General features: G+C 42.7%; 1 protein-coding gene across 1 annotated transcript in view; it reads left to right on the forward strand.

Moving 5' to 3' along the window:
* The first annotated feature begins 898 nt into the window (after positions 1 to 898).
* The window catches only part of LOC105825462 (collagen alpha-4(VI) chain-like), a 143,130-nt gene continuing 123,384 nt past the window's right edge, over positions 899 to 20,644 (forward strand). Inside the window, exons 1-7 of the mRNA XM_012663246.1 lie at positions 899 to 978; positions 4,332 to 4,934; positions 7,449 to 8,036; positions 8,773 to 9,375; positions 12,134 to 12,754; positions 16,164 to 16,700; positions 17,079 to 17,627. Coding sequence (XP_012518700.1) covers positions 903 to 978; positions 4,332 to 4,934; positions 7,449 to 8,036; positions 8,773 to 9,375; positions 12,134 to 12,754; positions 16,164 to 16,700; positions 17,079 to 17,627 — 3,577 coding nt within the window. The 5' untranslated portion in view covers positions 899 to 902. The remainder of the gene's footprint in view (positions 979 to 4,331; positions 4,935 to 7,448; positions 8,037 to 8,772; positions 9,376 to 12,133; positions 12,755 to 16,163; positions 16,701 to 17,078; positions 17,628 to 20,644) is intronic.

Consider the following 20,644-nt stretch of genomic DNA (forward strand, 5'->3'; position numbering starts at 1 on the left):
AATTCTCTTAATCCTGATAACACTATGAGACAAGTGCTATTATTGCCCCTGTTTCACAAATGGGGAAACTGAGGCACAGAGAAGTGAAGCAATTTGCCTAAGATCCACTATTAAGTAGTAGATCTGGGATTCTAACCCAGGTAGTCTATCTCCAAGAGTCCCTGCGTTTGATTTCACTACACTCTGCTGAGGATGCTGTGAGATTGGTTGGAAGAAGTGTTCTCTGCTCCACTTGGAACCTCTCATTCAATGGGATTACTATGTTGTTCTTATTTTTGAACAAATGGACTTCCTTAGAGTCAAAAAGCAGAAATGGAATTGAGAGTAGATAATTTTTATGGACACCCTTAGAAACGGAATCAAGTTTTGGGGAGGGAAGTCTGATGTTCTGCTCTTTTTGGGAGCATGTAAAATATTTTCAAGCCAGGCTGATTTTATCAGGCAGATGTGGTCCTGAGATATTTGAATATTTTTCTATGCCACAAGTGTTTATCGGGTCATCGAACTCTTGTATAAAAATACAAGCAAACTCATCTGGAAATGTTTATGATCCACCAAATGTGTAAAACAGAAGTTCTACCCCATGCCCTGCATGCTTTCTCCTTTTACAGCCACATCTGGACAACTTTAAATAGTGAAGTATGAGGTATACACTGAGTGTTTACAAAATTCTTCCTTAGTTGGGTCAGCAAGACCATTTTCCTTGCACAATTGAAGCCATGTGGCAATATTTCCCTCTTTATTTTCATAAAGCTTCTATTGATCTGGGGAAAGACATAGTTGCGTTTTCTTTGAAAATCTATTTTGTTGAGATATAATTAAATATAATGTGATGTGCCCATTTAAAAAAGGCATATTTTTAAATTACAAGGTCTCTTTTTCTCTCTAGGTACACATCTAGAATGGAGACTTGGAAGATGTTTTGGGGGATCGTCTTCCTTGCAGCTAGTTTTGGCTTCATCGAGTCACAGAGGATTGGTAATGCATGGGATTCTTTAAGCCAAAAACAATTACCTTGCCAGGAACCTGATGGTAGTGACAATCTTGAAAGAAAATATTATCGGAGCTTCATAATTAACAAAAGGGAACTGATTCCTTGAAGGAGAATTTAGGCAGAATCTGGAAACTTTTAGTGAATGGTGAACATTTGATTTTCTTTTCAATGCTTAACCCCAAATGACAAAAAAATAGACATTAAAAAGTACCATACTCCTGAATGTGTTATCAGGCTCTCAAATGCTTTTGTAAACAAGAGCCTGTTATCCATTCTGTCTTTTCTCTTTAGCAGAGCTGTTCTGAAGGGTAATTATCATCGCAAGATGCATAGTTTCACAGAATGCCAGTGACACCTCTGCAATTTTTTGAAGTTATTTTAATAGATTCTTGGGACTTTTCGAGATGAAAGTCTCATCAAGAGAAGATTGAGTAGCCTGAAGCCTCACTGAGACAATAGTGAGGTTTTAATATTCAAATATAATTACACAGACTGTCATTTGTTGGGATAAAACATGCAACTCTCTCAATTTTCCTTTTGGCTCTGGCTCCCCTCACTGTGAACAAAAGCTGTGACAGCCTTTTCATGTTTCCAACATCTTCTAAAACTACAAAGAACAGGTGGAGGGGTTAATAAAGTGACAATGTATGAAAATGTAATACATCTCTCAAGTTACACGTGAAGGAACACAAACTTACTTGCCTCAGAAATATTCTACAGCTGTGAGGTTTCTTCTGATTGGAAAGAGCAGGGAAACATTTCAAGACTTGCATTTGATCACTCCTGAAACAGATGTTAAGGGGACAGACCAGTGAGCCATCCCTGGAATAGTCACTGAATTCTCTCCTCCCAAAAGGATTGCATCTGGGAGGCCAAAGGCAAGTAAAGCTGAAAGGAGCTGACGTCCACTTACTGTCTGCCTTTTCCATGCTCAGGCTCACTTGGCTTTACGACCAAGGTTAAGCAAACTTTTGAAAGGAGGGACTCAGGACTCCAGAAGTGACAAATGGATTTAGTGTCCCTGGATTATACCAACTCCCCCTAGCCCTCTCTGTTTAAACTCTTACTTTGTCTTTGCTTTCTGTACATGGATTTTAAATTTAATCTCTATGGTAGTTCAGGGCACGAACTGGATATCAGGAGACCTCACTCCTGAGTGAATTCTGGCTCTTTGAATGAATTTATGAGTTACTCTGCCTTTCTAGGTCTTATTTTCCTTCTCTGTGAGATGTCTGAATCGGATTCCTTATTCTATACTTGTGCTGTCCAATACAGTGGCTGCTAGCCACATGTGACTATCTAAATTAGAATCCAGTAAAATGTAAAGTTCAGTTTCTCAGTCATACTTGCTACATTTCAGTGCTCAGTAACTATAATATTGCATTGCACAGTCTCATAGTGTTATTTCCAACACTAAAATTTTGATTCTCTTGTTTTCATTAATGTTCAAGATTTCCATCTCTGTAAGTGCTGTCCCCTCCCTCCCTCCTTCCCTTCCTCTATTTCTTCCTTCCTCAAATATATTTTGGATGTCTGCTCTCTGCTAGATACTCCTGTGGTGAGCAAACAAAAGATATGATTATCTGTTCTCATGGAGCTTGGAGTCTAGTTGGGGAAATTGCCATTAATTAAATAGAACACTAATGAATGTTACATTACAAACCAAGATAAAAGAACATGATTCTATGGAAATTTACCGAAAAAAAAAAAAAAAGAAGAAGAAAGAAAGAGAAACTTGGAAGGAAGAGGGGCATGTTAAGTCCAGTGGTAAGTGGGAGCGTGGGAAGTTGGAGACACTGGACGAGGAAGCCTGGAACAGAGAGCAGGTAGAGAGGGCAGGAGGACGCGGCTACAGGGACAGAGCAGGACCAGCGCAGATGGAGAGGGCAGAAAGGTGGGGCTTCAGGATAGAGCAGGGTCAGTGCAGGTCAGTATTTTAACCCTCTTAGCACAAAACAAAGTGCAAGACATGTTTAACAAATGTGGGATTATCATCCTTTGGCTTTTCTGCTACTTTAAACTAAAACCATTTTTTAGCTGGTTTCTACTTTTGTTTGTCTTCTCATCGCTAATTTATGTTCTCTTCCCACCATCACAGATAATCAAATTGGGAAGTATGGGTGAGGTAGGGGCAGAAATCATGGAGGTTGCAGAGAAATAGATCAATCATAATTACCTCTTCTTCTTTCTGTTCACACGTGCACTGTGCTTAGTCCACATTGTGCTTCTTGTCACAGAAAAGCAAAGTTTGAGTTGAATGAGACCAGGTCATGTGATCAATCCCTTAGTCTGGAGTGACACAATCTGAGAAACAGAAGGATTAGAGATTTGCTCAAGTCCTGCAGCCACTTGGTGTCTGCTCCCTTCTATGCTGGAGGCCAGGATGGGCCCAGATGGGGTACCAGTGGGCCTGGCCACTGTTGAGATGCTAGTTCCTGGGATTGTAGCTGGGGTTGGGGAGAAGCAGCTGCACAGCAGTTTGAGTTCAGGGAGCCAAAGGACAGATATGAACCACACCATGGGAATGTCAGGCACCAAACTAAAGGAGGCTGGTGGTGGCCAGGGAGTGCAGAGGTTAAAGCTGGAAGACTGATGTCTTAGGTAAGGTTCCCTGGAAGCAGACTTGGGGACAGGGATTTGGGTGCGTTATTTTGAGAAAGTGCTTTCTAGGACAAATCTGTAAGAGAATAAGAGAAGTGGGATAGAGTCAGGGAAGAAGCCAAGTAGGAATGTGGCCATAGGTAAAGTCAAGCCTTGGCCTGAGTCATGAGAGGTGATGGAGCATAAATAGCACCGTGGAGTTGTTTCGCTGAAGGCAAGCGGGCCAGGTGTTTGTATCTCCATGTTGATCAGACAGTGGCCACCCAGGGTGGCGGTGGTGGTATAACTTCCCATGTGTCTCCACGTGAGGCCACTCCCTTCAGCCAAGCTCAGGTTTCTGGAGACAGTCACAGATGTGAGCAGTAAGCTAAAGCACTTGAAGTGTCTAGGAGACAGGTGTGCTGGCCAGGTCTAGGTGGGTACCAACAGCACTCACTGCTGTAGAAAGCTGAGTTCTTTCATTCAGCACAAGGGTTGAGTGAAGAGCCAGGGTGAGGGTGTAACTGAGGGCTCAAATGTCTGTTGGAATGCAACAGAGGGCAGCAGGTGAGCAAAGGTAGAGGGTGGCCATAAGGAGGCAAAGGAAGCTGATGGTGTGCCTGGGCTGCGTGCTACCGTCGGAGAGCTGTGCAGGCAGGTCTGTGGGGTGTAAAGGCACTGTGTTGGGAGAAATGGAATTCCAGCCAGGAGCTTTCAGTTTTGTAATGTTTTATCTTAAAGTGACTCTCTTTCCCAGTCTGCAGGGAGGCCTCTGTGGGAGATGTCGTCTTTCTAGTGGACTCCAGCATCAGCCCCCAAGACGCCCACAGTGTGAAGAACTTCTTGTACATCCTAGTGAACAGCTTCAATGTCAGCAGAGAGACCATCCATGTGGGTCTGGCCCAGTACAGTGACGTGCCTCATTCAGAGTTCCTGCTCTCCACCTACCACCGCAAAGGCAACGTGTTGAGGCACATTCGGCAGTTTCAATTTAAGCCTGGGAGCAAGAAGATGGGTCTAGCCCTGCAGTTCATTCTAGATCATTACTTCCAGGAAGCAGCAGGGAGCCGGGCAAGCCAAGGGGTGCCTCAGGTTGCCATGGTGATCAGCAGTGGCCCAGCTGAGGACCATGTCCGTGGACCTGCCAAGGCATTAAGGAGGGCAGGCATCCTGCTTTATGCTGTTGGTATCAGAGATGCAGTTTGGGCAGAGCTCAGGGAGATTGCCAGTAGTCCCCAGGAGAATTTCACCTTCTTTATTCCCAACTTCTCTGGACTGGGCAGTCTCGCCCAGAAGCTGCGGCATGAGCTCTGTGCTACTTTGGCAAAGGCAGCTCAACCTGTTGACCACATCTCTCCAGGTACAAAGGCTTTTCCCTTTTTATTTCTAATCTGGAAGTCATAAAACTCAAAGGTTTATCTCTTATTCATTCCTCCCACCATTCTTTTTATTTTCCATGTGTGCATGTTTAATTTAAAATTAAAATTTCACTAAAGCGTCTGTACTCTATGCTCCTCTCCAATCGCTGACCAAAGACTTACCAGCTCTTTGTGTAAATCCTGTGGGCCTTATGCTGGTTCTATATACTAATATAGTATAAGTCCATTTTTTTTTTTTTTTTGAGACAGAGTCTCACTGTGTTGCCTGGGCTAGAGTGCCATGGCGTCAGCCTAGCTCACAGCAACCTCAAACTCCTGGGCTCAAGCGATCCTCCTGCCTCAGCCTCCCGGGTAGCTGGGACTACAGGCATGCGCCACCATGCCCAGCTAATTTTTTCTATATATTTTTAGTTGTCCAATTAATTTCTTTCTATTTTTAGTAGAGGACGGGGTCTCGCTCTTGCTCAGGCTGGTTTCGAACTCCTGAGCTCAAACAATCCGCCTGCCTCGGCCTCTCAGAGTGCTAGGATTACAGGCGTGAGCCACCACGCCTGGCCTTATATGTCCACTTTTAAATGAAAATTTATTTGTTCCTAGAATGATATTATTGTTCCTAGATTAACTTACCCATATTTCCAGGAGAGAGGGGAAACAGGCAGTAGATCCCCCAGGAAGGTTGCTTATTTTATTGCCAGTATGTCGGTATAATGTACTGGATGAGGGGATAAATTTAGGGGAAAGAAAGATCTGGGTTCAAATCCCAGTTTTCCACTTTCTATGTCATCTTAGGCAAGTCACTTTACCTCTCTGAATTTAAATTTTCTTCGTGGCTTAACAATTCCTGTCTCAGAGAGTTGTTGAAAGCGTTGGACAAAATTGTGCAAGTAAAGAGCTTGGTACAGCGCCTAGCCAGCCAGAGGCGCCCATAGCATTACCTGTTATTACCTGTCATTACCTGTGATGATGATTTGTCTGTCATCAACTCTGTGCTTCTATTGGTGATAGGACATAAACTGGTAAAAATTCTTTATAAATGAATCACCAAACTCCATAATAAAGCATACAACTTTGAGCAGAGAAAGAGAAGAATGCTTGTGGGGTCCATCAAAACTCACAAGAGGATAGAGCCTTTGTGATTTGTTCATTATTTTGGTGTTTCTACATAGGGTAGGTGAACTGGAGGAAGTGCTAAAACTTTTGACCCATTGATGCAGCAGGGTGTGGTGGTAATATTGCACTTGTGTGGACAAATAAATATTGTATACCTTACTTTCCTGTAGCACATCAAGGTTTACAAAGAGGTTTTACATACACAGTAATAACAACTATCACTATGCGGTGCCATATAGTTTTAAAAACTTGTTTACATTGCTCACCTGATCCATCATCTCAACTTTGTTAGATACATAGGGTAATTAGTATTATTATTTGCATTACTCAGATGAGAAAACTGAGGCCAAAGGTAACACAAGTGGATGACAGAGCTAGGAACTTGATCCCAGATCTTTTAAAGCAGTCCAATTCCCGGAGAGCAGGTGTGTTAGGTTGTGCTCCCCAGAAGCAGAGCCTGAGACAAGGCTATGGATACACATGATTTGCTAAGGAAGAGCTCCCAGTGGGGGTAGGAGTCAGTAAGGATGTGTGTTATGCAGGACAGGGTAGAGAAAAGTAAGGAAGGGCGTGATCTCAGGCAAAAGCTCTACAAAGGGCTTTAGCCTGATACTGCAGGGGAACTCAAGAGTGTACATTATGCCTCAGAGTTGTCTTCACTCTGAATCTAGGTCAAGTTGGGATCTGGGCTTTTACATGTTGTGAACAAAGCAGCTCCAGTAGCTAGAGGGAAGTCTTCCAAAGAGCAGTGCACAGAAATGGTAAAAAGAAATGCAAAAGGACCCAGGCAGAGCACTGATGTTTTCTGTTATGGTAGATTGTCTTACTTTATCCTCAAAACAACCCTGTGAGAGTATGAGAGTTGGTATAAAGATTTCAGTGCTGCAGAGAAGAAAATTAAATCTCAAAGAGGTGAGTAATAAATAGGTCACAGGGCTACTACAGCTTTCTGACCCATGGGTGCCAGCATACTCCTAAAGATTAGATTTCTTTGTCAAAAGGTAGGAGGCTGATGGCTTATTCTGTATGGGAAGAGGGCATCCCCTTTCTCAGCATGCTGTTAAATTTACAGAAGTGTTTTTCTTCTTAATAAAATTCAAGGGATTGTCCAAGTGGATTTCGAGGCCAGAAGTAACAGTAGAACATGTCTGAAGCCTTGGAAGACAATGGACTGGAGGGAAGGAAAGGCATGGGAAGATGACACTTCTCTGAGCACACTGTCATTTGGATGAGAGTAGTGTCTGAGGACCACTGAGTATAGGCTGCCTGCCATTGCTTTCTTTTCTCCATTGGTTCTAAGCAGTTTGAACCCGCTCCATTGGTTCTAAGCATTTTGCATGATGAAGATCCAGTGACCCCCATCCCTTTTACCCTCTCTCTCATAGCTTGCAGAGAAGCAGCCCTGGTGGACATTGTGTTCCTAGTGGACAGCTCAACCAGCATCGGACCCCAGAACTTTCAGAAGGTTAAGAACTTCCTTTACTCCGTTGTCTTGGGGCTTGACATCAGCAGTGACCAGGTCCGAGTGGGACTCGCCCAGTATAGTGACAATATCTACCCAGCCTTTCAGCTGAACCAATACCCTCTGAAGAGCATGGTCTTGGAGCAGATCCAGAATCTGCCCTACCGCACAGGAGGCACAAACACGGGGAGCGCCCTGGAATTTATCAGGACTAACTATTTGACTGAGGCAGCTGGCAGCCGGGCCAAGGACAGAATTCCTCAGATAGTTATCCTGGTGACAGATGGGGAGTCAAGTGATGAGGTCCAGGAGGCAGCTGATCAGTTGAAAGAAGATGGAGTTGTTGTGTATGTGGTAGGAGTCAATGTCCAGGACGTCCAGGAGTTGCAAAAAATAGCCAGTGAGCCATTTGAGCAGTTTCTCTTTAACACTGAAAACTTCAACATCCTGCAGGATTTCTCGGGAAGTATTCTTCAGACTTTGTGCTCAGCGGTGGAGGATAAAATAAAAGGTGAGTAGCTGTGTTAAAACCCAGCATTCTGACCATGCCACTTCACTACAGTATGAGCCAGAACACACTGGGTGTAGTGGGAGATCAGGAGAAGGGAGGCCCACCATCACTGGAAAACCTGGGGGGACCTCCTGGAGGAAGGGATATCTGAGCTGGGGACTGAAGGCTGGATAGGCTTCTCATGGGTAGAAAAGAAGCGAAAGAACATCTTACCACGTTGTTCAAAAGAAATGGCATGGGTTTTGAAAGCCAGAAGCCCTGTTTTTTAATCTTGCCTTTGTCACTTTCTAGTTATGTGAGCACAGACAAGTGGCTTCACTTCTTCACTTCAGTTTCCTCATCTGTGCAAGGAAGATAACAACATTTGTCTTGTAGAATGGATAAGGAGGATTAAATCAGAAAAAAGTGTATAAAAAGCTCTAGCACAAAGTAACTGCTCAGTAATTGATAACTTCTCTTGCCTCTTTCATTGGTTGAAGAAGAATAATTGAAAGGTACTTTAGTCTAACAAAACAGACAACAAGGGATGCAGGCTACAGAGGGAGAGAGCTTGTGATGGAATCCCACTTAGAGGAGGGGAAGGTACAATATATATAAGGTAGTATAAACACAGTGCTTCTCCTTCTCATGTTGCCCCCACAGAACCATCCTTATATTCAGTTGTCACGAGGGCTTGATTTGATTTACTTTCCCCTCTGTGTCTTTTCCTGCCCCATCCTTCTCTGTTTATTTCCAGAATTCACCAAGACCTATGCAGATGTGGTCTTTCTTGCTGACACCTCGCAGGGCACATCATGGGCCAGTTTCCAGGGGATGCGGAATTTCATCTCCAGAGTGGTTGGCATGCTGGAGGTCGGCAGGGACAAGTACCAGATTGGGCTGGCTCAGTATGGTGATCAAGGTCACACTGAATTTTTGCTCAATACCTACAAGACCCAGCATGAGATGATAGTTCACGTCAACGAGCACTTTGTGCCTCGGGGTGGCTCCAGAAGGACAGGCAAAGCTCTGCGATACCTTCGTCAGACCTTCCTCCAGGAGGAAGCAGGAAGCCGGTTTCTCCAGGGCATTCCTCAGTATGTGGTGGTCATTACCTCGGGCAAATCTGAGGATGAGGTCCGGGATGCTGCACAGAGACTGAGGAAGAAAGGCGTGAGAGTCATTTCTGTGGGTGTGCAGGACTTTGACAGGACAGAACTGGAAGGGATGGGGTCCCCAGACCTTGTATACGAGATGCAGGGAGAAGGTGGAGTCAGACAGGTAATGCAGGATGTGAATATGGTAATGCAAAGGATGGCAGAGCCGGGCTTCAGGATTGAGGCCGTGGACCCTGTAGAAGGTAAGGTTTCATCCTAGGGTATGTGGGCCACTGGGAGATCTCAGCGTAAGAGGAAAGTCTGGGGAAAGGGCAGAGAAGGGGGTCGTCTGGATTCCTCAGTCCTGGGGCTCTGGCACCAGCGGATGGGGAAGAGGAGGAGGCATGGGATGCTTCAGGCACATACCGTGTGTCAGTTACCTATGGTCACAGTGATGCTGCATAACAAACTGTCTGAACAGTCAGTGGCTGAAATGAATCATTTATTCTCACAGATCTACTGAGGGACAATTGATCCTGGCTGGGCTTATTCACAGATTTGGGATTTGGCTGGGGGTTGGTTGATGTAGGTTTGGCTCTGCTCCACATATCTCTCGTCTTCCTCCTGGGGTCATCAGGCTAATCTGGGCATATTCTTCCCATGGTAATTGCAGAGGTACAAGAGAGAAACCCAATAGCTCAAGCACTTCTTGGACCTCTGCTGTATCATCTGCTAACATTTCACTGGCCAAAGCAAGACATATGGCTATGTCAACATTGGTAGGGTGGAAAAGTATATTCTTCCTACAGAAATGAGGGGTAAGGAGAGAATATTTCTGAACAATAATCTGAACTACTATATACCTTTTCCAGGAGAAGGGACTCAGGCTTCTCTCCAGAGATTAAATAAAGTCCTTCCTTAGCTTGGCATTTAAGACACTCAAGAGAGATGCTACTGGCATTTTGGGTAGGATAATTCATAGTGTAGGATTGTCCTAGGCATTGTCAGTGGTTTAACATCCCTGGTGCCTGGCCAGTAGCATCCCCGAATCATTATGGTAATCCAAAGCACCTCCGTATATTTCAAAAATGTGCTCTGGAGATGGGTGCCACTGTTGGCTAAGAACCACTGAGCCTTACCTCCTGCTAAGTCTTTTTACACATTCTATTCTCCAGCCAAGCTGAATTACTCATCATCTGCTATCTAAATGTCATGCTTTCCCACTTCTGTCTCCACCCTTGGATACATACACGATTAGCCTGGAATGCCCACAGTCAAAATTTGCCCCTCAGTTCTTAAGTTACCCTCCTGGTGAGGCATCCTTTGATCCTCACAACTAGAAGTGAGCAATTTCTTCTTTCTCTGAGTTGTCACAGCTCTGCCCAGACCTGTCAACATCTAGAGCTTGGGGTCCTTACAATTTTATGGGCAGAAAATACAAGCATATATGAGATAAGACAATTGCACCAGTCCTTTAATAATGGGTGTTATTTTAATATTAATATATAGGGAGAAGGGAGGAGGGCACTCCTAGCAAAGGGAAGAGCCTGGTAAGAGGTCCACACTCCTGGTAAGGATTTGGAAGTAGGAACGGTCTGGATGAATGTGAAAGAAAGGGAAAAAGCTGAGACAATTGATATCATGGGGAGGGTTTAAAAGTAATGAGAGATGAGATTGGATTTGGTAGGATAGACCCCAATTATGTCCCAAAGGCACTGGAAGTAATTGAAGGCTTTTAGTCAAGAAAAATGATATGACCAAAGTCGTCTTTAAGGAAGCCTTCAGTGGGCAGGCTGGATTCTAGATGGCACCTTAGATTCAGAAAGACTTCAGGGCTGAGCTATCATCTGGCCACACAGGGAGGATATCTGGGCCCAGTCCAAGGGTGTCTCTGATAATGAGGAAAGAAGGTGAATCCTGCAGACAACTTGAAAGGAGAATAACAGCACTTGGTACCAGAAGGTGAAGGAAGGAGGAAGTCCAAGCCGTTTGGAGTTTCTAGAAGAGGTGCTTTAGACTTGCCAAAATCAAGAACGGCACCCACTTTTTAAATGTAGGATTGAATTTTGATTCTTTATTAAAAAAGACCACAGGAAATTTCAGGACACCAAGAGACCAAAGAAAAGTCAAAATGTTATTTTATTGCCCCTAAATGTTGTTTTACAATATTCAGTTGTCTACACACTGGTTTCAGCCTTCTACATGTGTGGTTTTGGCCCTCTGCTAGGAAGATTTCTTTTTCCATATGTCAAAGCAGATCTGGGCCTTGCTGGTATGTGGACATAGAGGGTTTCCCTACGTTAGGCACTGCTCAAATAGGGAGGGAGGTGTCTGAATTCCTCTTGGCAGGGAGTTTATATGTCATTCCTTCATTTGAGGCAGGTTGGAGGGAAGGTTCCTTTATAGCAAAAAGAAAGAGCCAAATAGCCCAATATTTGGACAAAGATTTTTCATACGAACTTGCAACATTTCATGTTGCCTCTGTTAAAATGACACGACATTTATCAGAGAAACATGCAGAAATTAATAGCCACGATTTGTTATTTTCATCTTTTACCAAGATAGAGGAAAAAGCATTAAATCAAGTAAGTTTCAAGTCTATAAAAGGGTATATTTATTTTCAGGGTCTCTTGAAACTAGAAAATGAGGAAAAAACTAGTCCAGATTCAGGCACTTTTAATGGACTTAAATAAAGTGAAAAGCAGTCTTAAAGCACTATGTTGTGGATAATCATATATTTACATATTTTGCAAGTGATAAAAATACCCTTCCTTGTGAGAAATTTTGAAATGGGTATGAACCCTGTGACGTTCTTTGATCAGGATGTCAAATTAAGGCTTCTACTAAATTCTAAAATGTGTAAATATAAGTTAGCATAATATATAATTATAATTTATAACCATGAATATATTATGGTAGTATATAAAATATATTAAAATACAACTTTTATATATGAATGTTGTCTTTTTATCCTGTTCACATGCTAAGTTCTTCTTTTTGATTTTGTTTGTGTGTTTACAGCATGTCCAACTGCTATCCCAGCTGACTTAGTGTTCCTCATTGAAGAGTTTAGCAGGGTTAGGCAAGCCAATTTCCAGCAAGTTGTCAATTTCTTAAAGAGCACTGTCAGCTCTCTAAGCACTCATCCTGATGTCGTGAGAATTGGCTTGGTCTTTTACAATGAGGAACCACGTCTTGAATTTTCACTGGATACATTTCAGAATCCAGCCACAATCTTGGCGCATTTAGACAAATTAACCTACCGGGAAAGAAGAGGAAGGACAAAGACTGGTGCTGCTTTAGATTTCCTAAGGAAGGAGGTTTTCATTCAGGAGAAGGGCAGCCGGTCCAACCACGCTGTACAGAAGATAGCTGTGGTCATCACGGAAGGCTTCTCCCAAGATGATGTGTCCAGACCCGCTTCTCGCCTCCGGAAGGCAGGGGTCACCATCTACACGGTGGGCACCCAGCATGCCGCAGACAGTCAGGACCTGGAGAAGATAGCGTCATATCCTCCTGGGAAGCATGCCATCACCCTGGAGTCCTTTTTGCAACTCTCCGTAGTGGGGAGCATGCTCACAGACCAGCTCTGCCCTGAGACTGTGGGCAAAACAGCTTTTGTTCCTTCTGCCCCACAGGAAGGTAGGAGGGCCTTTTCCAGATGTGATCTATTTAAAAAAAAATTTTTAAAAGGTCTTTACTTGCTCCCTATACCCGTCTTCCGTACCCCTCAACAAAGAAAAGATTTTTGGAGTCAATTCATTAAAAAACAGAAATCTAAAACTTCTAAAATCTTTGTTTTTTCTCGATTATAAGCAATGTGAAAGAATCTGAAATGAAAAGTGAACACTCGCACCTCCTCCTGTCTTCCCCTCATCCCTTCTAGCAGTCTGATGAAGACGTGTGTATTGACGGTAGAAGCCCTAGGGAACTGAGTGTGGATCGATCAACTCTTAAGTCATTTAAAGCAGGAAACCATTTTTAAAAAGATATAGAGGTAGTTGAAATTTTAAAAATTTTACTTAATACATATAAATGAACATTAATTTGCCAATCTTTTGGTGTAGGGCCAAGGCTTCTTTGAGTGTGAGCCCTGCTGCTTGGTTTTCTGTGTATTTTCTTTCTAAACCATTCAATAGTATATTATCTATAATTTCCAGTTTCAGTTTCTTTAAAGTGGAAAGAGAACTTAGCCACTCTTGATACAATTCAAGTACAGAAATCCTTATTGATTTTTATGATCTCAAAAATGTAATCTTTTGTAGTGCTATCTAATATACCAGCAGTTTTTTTTTTAACAACTTGCCTTTATTAAGTCTAAGCAGTTAACCTGGTTTTCACAGATGCAATAAACCTCTTTTATTCACATTCTCATCCTATTGATCTGCACAATTTGATTAATAGTGCAATTATGATAACAAAACTGCCATACACAGGCTGTGGACAAACCCACCTCCAACTTGGTAAGTTTATTGTTCCACTGAGGAAAACAGTACTTCAGGCACTCAGTGTTTTGTAGGAACATCAGTCATGTTTTACAGGGGGAAGAGAGAACATCAATTTTTCTGGTGAGTCACATAAGTGGAGGCTGGGCAGAGGAGTTCCTACTGTACATGCAGTTAAAAAAAAATTAGAAAAAACATACTAGTTAAGTATATGCACTTTGGTGTAAAAAGTGCCTGAATTTTAAATCTCAGATTTGCCACTTACTGGCTATTATGACAATTTTTGTCTGTCTGTCTACTTGTCTGTCTATTTTTGTACACCCATGCTAATATTTCTTAGATTCGAATTAGTATCATCGATTTGAATTAGAATCGTTGAAATGTACATAACTGACTTAAAATTCAAGGCTGTGATTATATCTTCAGGGGAAAATCACGAAACTTTTTTTTTTTTTAAACAAACACTAAATGATCTTGTAATTTCTTGATTACTTGTTCTGAGGTCTAGAAATTTGAAATATTTAAATAAATTCCCATCTTTCTCTTTAACCCATATTTTTAGTCCCTTTCTCTGTTCTGGGAATGAGAAACAAAATCATTAAATATAAATTTCATTTCCTTGTACACCCCCTGAGTACATTCTGCAGAGAAGGAGAAAAAGGAGCCCAGCTAACTCATAAGCAGTATGAAGAGCTGAGAGGTGATTTCTTTCTCAGACTGCATAGCAGCTAGGAAGAAACCTGGAATCAGGAAAATTAGCCCAAAGTCTAGAGGATAGGGGCAGCTTAGAGGTAAATGGAAGCTGTGATGATTTTACCTGAATTCTGTCCTGGATGAGCAGAATGAGCATAATGTCTACCATTTATTGGACATATGTGTCAGACACTCTGTGAAGCACTTTATGTATAATAGATATGGATGCTCAGTAGCATCCAGGCTGGAAGAAATATTCTCTTTCTCTTTTTCCTCACCCCAATATCTCCACATGCTAAGACTGGCAGGAATGTACAGTGCCAGGCAATGTTCAGAGCCCTCAGCTCCTCTGGACAATGCAAAGGCCCTGGGTTGTAGTGGAGTCTTTTTGGGGTCACTACTGTAGGGGCTGGCTGCAGAGATGCCTTTACCTGCACTGTGGTCCTTTTCTCTGACCTCAGGCAGCCATCTACCTGTCACCGGTGGATAATAGGTTCCAGCAAAGTTCGAATTTTTGCCCTTTGTGTTATAATTTTCCCTCCACTGTCCAGGATTCAAAAAACACTTACCATAGGGATAGATCACTCCTCTCTCTATTGCTCTAAGTTGCATTCCTTTCCAATGCATGCCCCTCTAGGGTAGGATTTCCAGATGAAATATAGGACAGCCAATTAAATTTGAATTTCATTCAGATGAACAATTATTTTTGTGTGTAAATATGCCCCAAATATTGCATGGACCCAGGTCCTCCTAAATGAGGGCCTGGGCAAGGGAACTCAGTTCCCACCCCAGACCACTTCCCTTTCAGCCAGGAAAATGAAAAGGCTCTTTATTCTCTCCTGGGTGAAGGGAGTCTGGAGATTAATAACACAAGGCTGGGCTTCCCTTTTTAAAATGGGTGAGGAGAAAAGTATGTTTCATTCCTTTTGAGGAATCTGCTAGATGACAAAAATAAAGCACCAGGTAATCTTAACCCTACATTTTTAATGCTCAGCTCTGCTGTGTTTACGTGATCTTGCTTAATCCTCATGATAAGCCTATGGAGTAGGTGTTAAGATCCTTGCTTGACAGATTAGGAAAGCAAGATGGAAAGGGGCCAAGCCTGCGAGGAAGTGGTGGAGACAGGATCTAACTGCAGAGCCATTTTGACCTCTGGAGTCTAGGTCTTAATACAAAGTGGTTCATTTAAGTAAGATTCATTTAAAACAGAATGTTTTGAATTAATTTAAATCAAATTATTTAAATTAATTAAATTAAATTTCAGAAAGTACCCTCTTTTGCCTATGTACTTAAAAAGTATGATTTAGATAGGAGGTAGGAATGATGGATGCCAAGACAATTCATAGCTTCAAATATGCTCTGATTTTACTTTTAGCCTCTTCTCAACTTCCCACTTGAGAAATGTCAAGTTCTATTTATTTCATGTCTTAAGTGAGTTCATCAGAAACAGACTCTGAGACAAGGGTTTGGATGCACATGATTTATCTGGGTGGCGATCCCAGGGGATGTTGGTTGGGGAGTGGTGATTCAAGAGTAGGAAGGGAAGACAGCCCATACAGGGTGAGGGGTAACCTACAGGTATTGCTGTCAGCAACCGAGGCCTCTGGAAACTGTGAAGAAGTCACCTCACAGTTGACCTACACACAGTGCAAGGGAGCTGGGGTATTTCTCTGTCAGCCCCTGCCAGTTATTGGTTGGTGGCTGCTTCCAAACTCACTCTCAGGCATTCTAGTCTGCTCAGAGTGTAGGCTGATCATGCTCCTGGCCAAAGAATACCCTTAGGCAGAGCCACAGGTGCTGTCAAAGGAGTCACGAGGGGGAGGGAATATGGGTGGAGGTCGGGATCAATAGCTTTGGCTATGCACCATCTCAGACTATGTTCTAATGGGTTGTTGCTGCTGCTTCTCGTCTAGGTTGTGTGCATGTTGCAGATATTTACTTCCTTATTGATGGGTCTGGCAGTATCAGCCCAGAAGATTTTCTTGAAATGAAGATGTTCATGAATGAGGTGATAAAGATGTTCCAGATCGGGCCTGACAAAGTACGGTTTGGAGTCATTCAGTACTCAGACCAAATTAAAAGTAAATTTATCCTCAGCCAGTATCCCAGTGTGGCAGAGCTGAAGGGAGCCATTGATGACATCCAGCAGGGGGGAGGGGGCACCACAACCGGGGAGGCCTTGAAAAACATGACTCAGGTCTTTGCAGACACTGCCCGAATCAATGTTAATCGATATCTCATCGTCGTCACTGATGGTGAATCTTCGGACTCTGTGGCTGAGGCTGCAGAAGGATTAAGGGGAAATGGAATCATCATTTACGCTGTTGGAGTAAAAAATGCTAACACCAAGGAGCTTAAGGAAATAGCTAAAGACAAGTATTTTTTCGTGCATGAGTTTGATTTATTGAAGGATACGCAAAAAGAGTTGGTACAACAGATCTGCTCAGAGAGTAAGAATTTTTTTTCTTCAATCTCTCCTTCCCCTGCCCCCAAATACATATGTCTAATCTATTTGAATAAACTTTGTTCTTTAAGCCTGGATTCACTGGTTGGCAACTGAGTATTGGACATGTTCAAAGTGACCATGACCTAGCGAACAAAGATGGTCAAATTTTATATATTTATCATACAGCTGTGACTTATTTTGAGACTGGTCTGTGCTGAGTTGCAGAATATTTGTTATTTGCTTCATTGAATTCCTCTTATACTTCCTTTTAAAATATTTAAAGTGGGTTGTGTATATGCCACCCCAGACTGTCCCTGGGGACTTGTAGTTAATTGGTTTCAGACTCTTAATGAATGTTCTGTTCTGCTCCCTTTTCCCCTAGCCTGTAAGGAAGCTGACATTATCTTCTTGATAGATGGTTCAGAATCCATCTCTCCAAAAGAATTTGAAAAGATGAAGGGATTCATGGAGAAAATGGTGAACCGATCTAATATTGGTGCTGATAAAATTCGAATTGGCCTTTTGCAGTTCAGCTCAACCCCCCGGGAAGAATTCAGACTCAACCAATACTCTTCAAGGAAGGACATTTGCAGAGCCATCTCAAAGGTTCAGCAGATGAACGACGGCACCCACACCGGGAAAGCCCTGAATTTCACTCTGCCTTTTTTTGACAGTTCAAGAGGAGGGAGACCCAGTGTTCATCAATATTTGATTGTGATCACCGATGGGCTTTCCCAGGATAATGTAGCCATACCAGCCAAGGCCCTCAGGGACAGAAACATAATTATTTTTGCCATTGGGGTGGGAGAAGCCAAAAAATCTCAGCTTTTCGAGATCGCTAATGACCAGGACAAAGTGTACCATAAACAAAATTTTGAGTCCCTGGAGAACCTGGAGAAGGACATTCTTTATAAGGCCTGCAATCCTGAAGGTGAGTTACAGAGAATTTGTTACTTGGTCCACAAGCCCATTGTAGGTGTTGGGAACTCTATTGGCTCTCTTAATACAATACAACTCTGATCCTTCCAGCTGGGCAAGGAGGAGAGGGGGACATCACCCTGTAGGGCCTGAACTCCCGACCTCCTGGGGATTCTGTTAATCTTTCCCATGGTTGTCACCACTTTGGCTTCTGGAACCCTGAACCTTCTAGAACTCTTGTCTGTAAAGTCCTCACAACTCCTCCCTTTGTTCCTTGTAGCACACACAAAACCAGACTGGAATGTGTAAACATAACTCACTGAAGATTTGGGCATGTCAAAAGGGAAATATTAATAGAAGCAGGGAATAACATCAGACAGTCTCACTTATGAGATAGAATACCCTGTCTTTTCTGTGAGGCTCTGTGCAGGGGTCTCGACTCTGTTGCCAATCTGCTTCCATACGGCCAAGGCCATCCTCAATCCCGTTTTGTCTCCTCAAGTTTTTATCCAAAACAACAAGGCCCAGGGACAGTAGTTCTTCCTCCTGACAGTCTGGGTCTGCTTTTCTGCTCTCCTTTCCCCAAGATGTGCCTTTCAGGGGGTGATTGACCAAAAGAAGGTCTTTGTGGAAGACGCCACCTCCTGCTCACTGGGGTGAGATTCTACAGCACAGCTTTTAACCTTTAAATGGTGCTTTTGTGTGTGTGTAGGGGGAGGGAGTAAGTGTTCCAAGGGCTTTCATATATTAAAACACTCAATCTTCATAGAACCCTATGATACAGATACTGTTTTACAGATGAGGAAACCAAGGCACAGCAAAATTGTGATCTTTGGCCCAACTTAACAGTGGAGTTGAGATCTGAACTTGAGGCTGCCTGATTTTAGAGCCTGTGTACTAAATACTGTACTACATTGTCTTTTGGTATAGTACAGTAGAACATGACAGGGCCTCTCAAACTTAAACATGTGCTTGAATCACCTAGGAATCTTGTTAAAATATAGATTCTGATTCAGTAGATCAGGGATGGGGTTCTGCATTTCTAACAAGCTGCCAGGTGACATAGATTTTGCTCGTCTTCAGACGACACTTTAGTAGGAGGGTATTATAATACAATGTATTAAAGCATAGTAAAGCATAGTATAGTGTAATATAGTGTAGTATGGTATGGTATAGTACAGAATAGCATAGAATATCATAGAATGGTACAACATGGTATAACATCGTATAATACAGTATAGTGTAGAATTATATTGAGGAATATATAAGGGCTGTCCAGAAAGTATCTAGTCATATAATATGTTCTTGTTTTCTTAACAATGGCTGGATACTTTCCGGACAGCCCTTGCATAATGGCACCCATAAAGCTCAAAATTCTGTCAGGAGATCCTGTGTATACAGGAGATCATTTTGTTATTATGTCCCTAAATATATATACATTAAATGGAATCTAGAAGTTTTCGTAATTTTATCCTGAAAAGAAGATACAGGAATGTTACATGCCTCTCTGCTCTTAACTATGTACCTCTTAACAAGGTCCTACAACCTTCGACCTTCTACTCGGAGGCAGAACATGAGTGTTTGACATTTACAAAGCACTTTCTCATCCTTTATCTTACTTGATTTCTCACAACAAGTCTGGGATAACAAGCAGTACTTTATTTATTTATTTATTTTTTTTGAGACAGAGTCTCACTGTGTTGCCTGGAGTAGAGTGCCATGGCGTCAGCCTAGCTCACAGCAACCTCAAACTCCTGGGCTAGAGCAATCCTACTGCCTCAGCCTCCCAAGTAGCTGGGACTACAGACATGCGCCACTATGCCCGGCTAATTTTTTCTATATAGATTTTTAGTTGTCCAAATAATTTCTTTCTATTTTTAGTAGAGACGGGGTCTTGCTCTTGCTTGGGCTGTTCTCGAACACTTGACCTTGAGCAATCCACCCGCCTCGGCCTCCCAGAGTGCTAGGATTACAGGCGTGAGCCACCACGCCCGGCCACCACAAGCAGTACTTTAAAAAATCCACTTATACAAAAGACACTCTGTAAAAAAGACACCTGCACCCGAATGTTTATAGTAGCAGAATTCACAATTGCAAAGATGTGGAAACAACTCAAGTGCCCATCAATACATGAGTGGATTAATAAAATGTGGTATGTGTATACCATGGAGTACTACTCAACTGCAAAAAACAATGGTGAACTAGCACGTCTTGTGTTATCCTTGATAGAGCTTGAGCCCATCCCTCGAAGTGAGGTATCCCAAGAATGGAAAAACATGCCCCACATGTACTCACCATCAAACTGGTATTAACTGATCAACACATAAGTGTACATATAAGAATAACATTTATTGGATGTCGGGCAGCAAGGAACGGGGAGGAGGGGATGGGTATATGCATACACAAAGAGTGTGATGTGCACCATCCGGAGGATGGACACGCTTGAAGCTTGGACTTGGGAGGGGGGCAAGGGCAACATATGTAACCTAAACATATGTACCCCCATAATATGCTGAAATAAAAAAAATCCTCTTATGAGTTAGGATGTTTTTGCCTGCAAGTAACAGAAAACTCAACTTGAGCAAGAAGGACACATATTATTCCATCTAACTGGAACTCTAAAGGCAGGGCAGGCTCAAGGTGGGGCCCACTCAAGATTCCTACTTTGTTTTTCCATTATGTAGTGGCCCTATTTCTAATGTGTTAGATGGTACACATTCATTTTCTAGTCATATCAACCCCATATGAAGCAGATGCCATTATTATGATACTCAATTTCCAGATTAAAAAAAGCAAGACAGAGAGAGGATAAGAATCATAGATGGGAAGTAATAGAGGCAGGGTTTGAACTCCCCGGAAGTTTGGTGTCAAAAGTCCAAGCACTAAGCATTATGTATGCATAGGAAGCCTCCTTATGAGAAGCTGGGTCCCAGCATGGGCCAGGTTTTATTTTGGAGGCTGAGGCTTAATTTTGGAGGACTAGGATAAGATCCTCACATCCCATCAAACCTTTAAAGTCCAATTTTCTAG

Source organism: Propithecus coquereli, unplaced genomic scaffold (genome assembly GCF_000956105.1).
Source record: "Propithecus coquereli isolate 6110/MARCELLA unplaced genomic scaffold, Pcoq_1.0 Scaffold12, whole genome shotgun sequence".
NCBI classification, from domain to species: domain Eukaryota; kingdom Metazoa; phylum Chordata; class Mammalia; order Primates; family Indriidae; genus Propithecus; species Propithecus coquereli.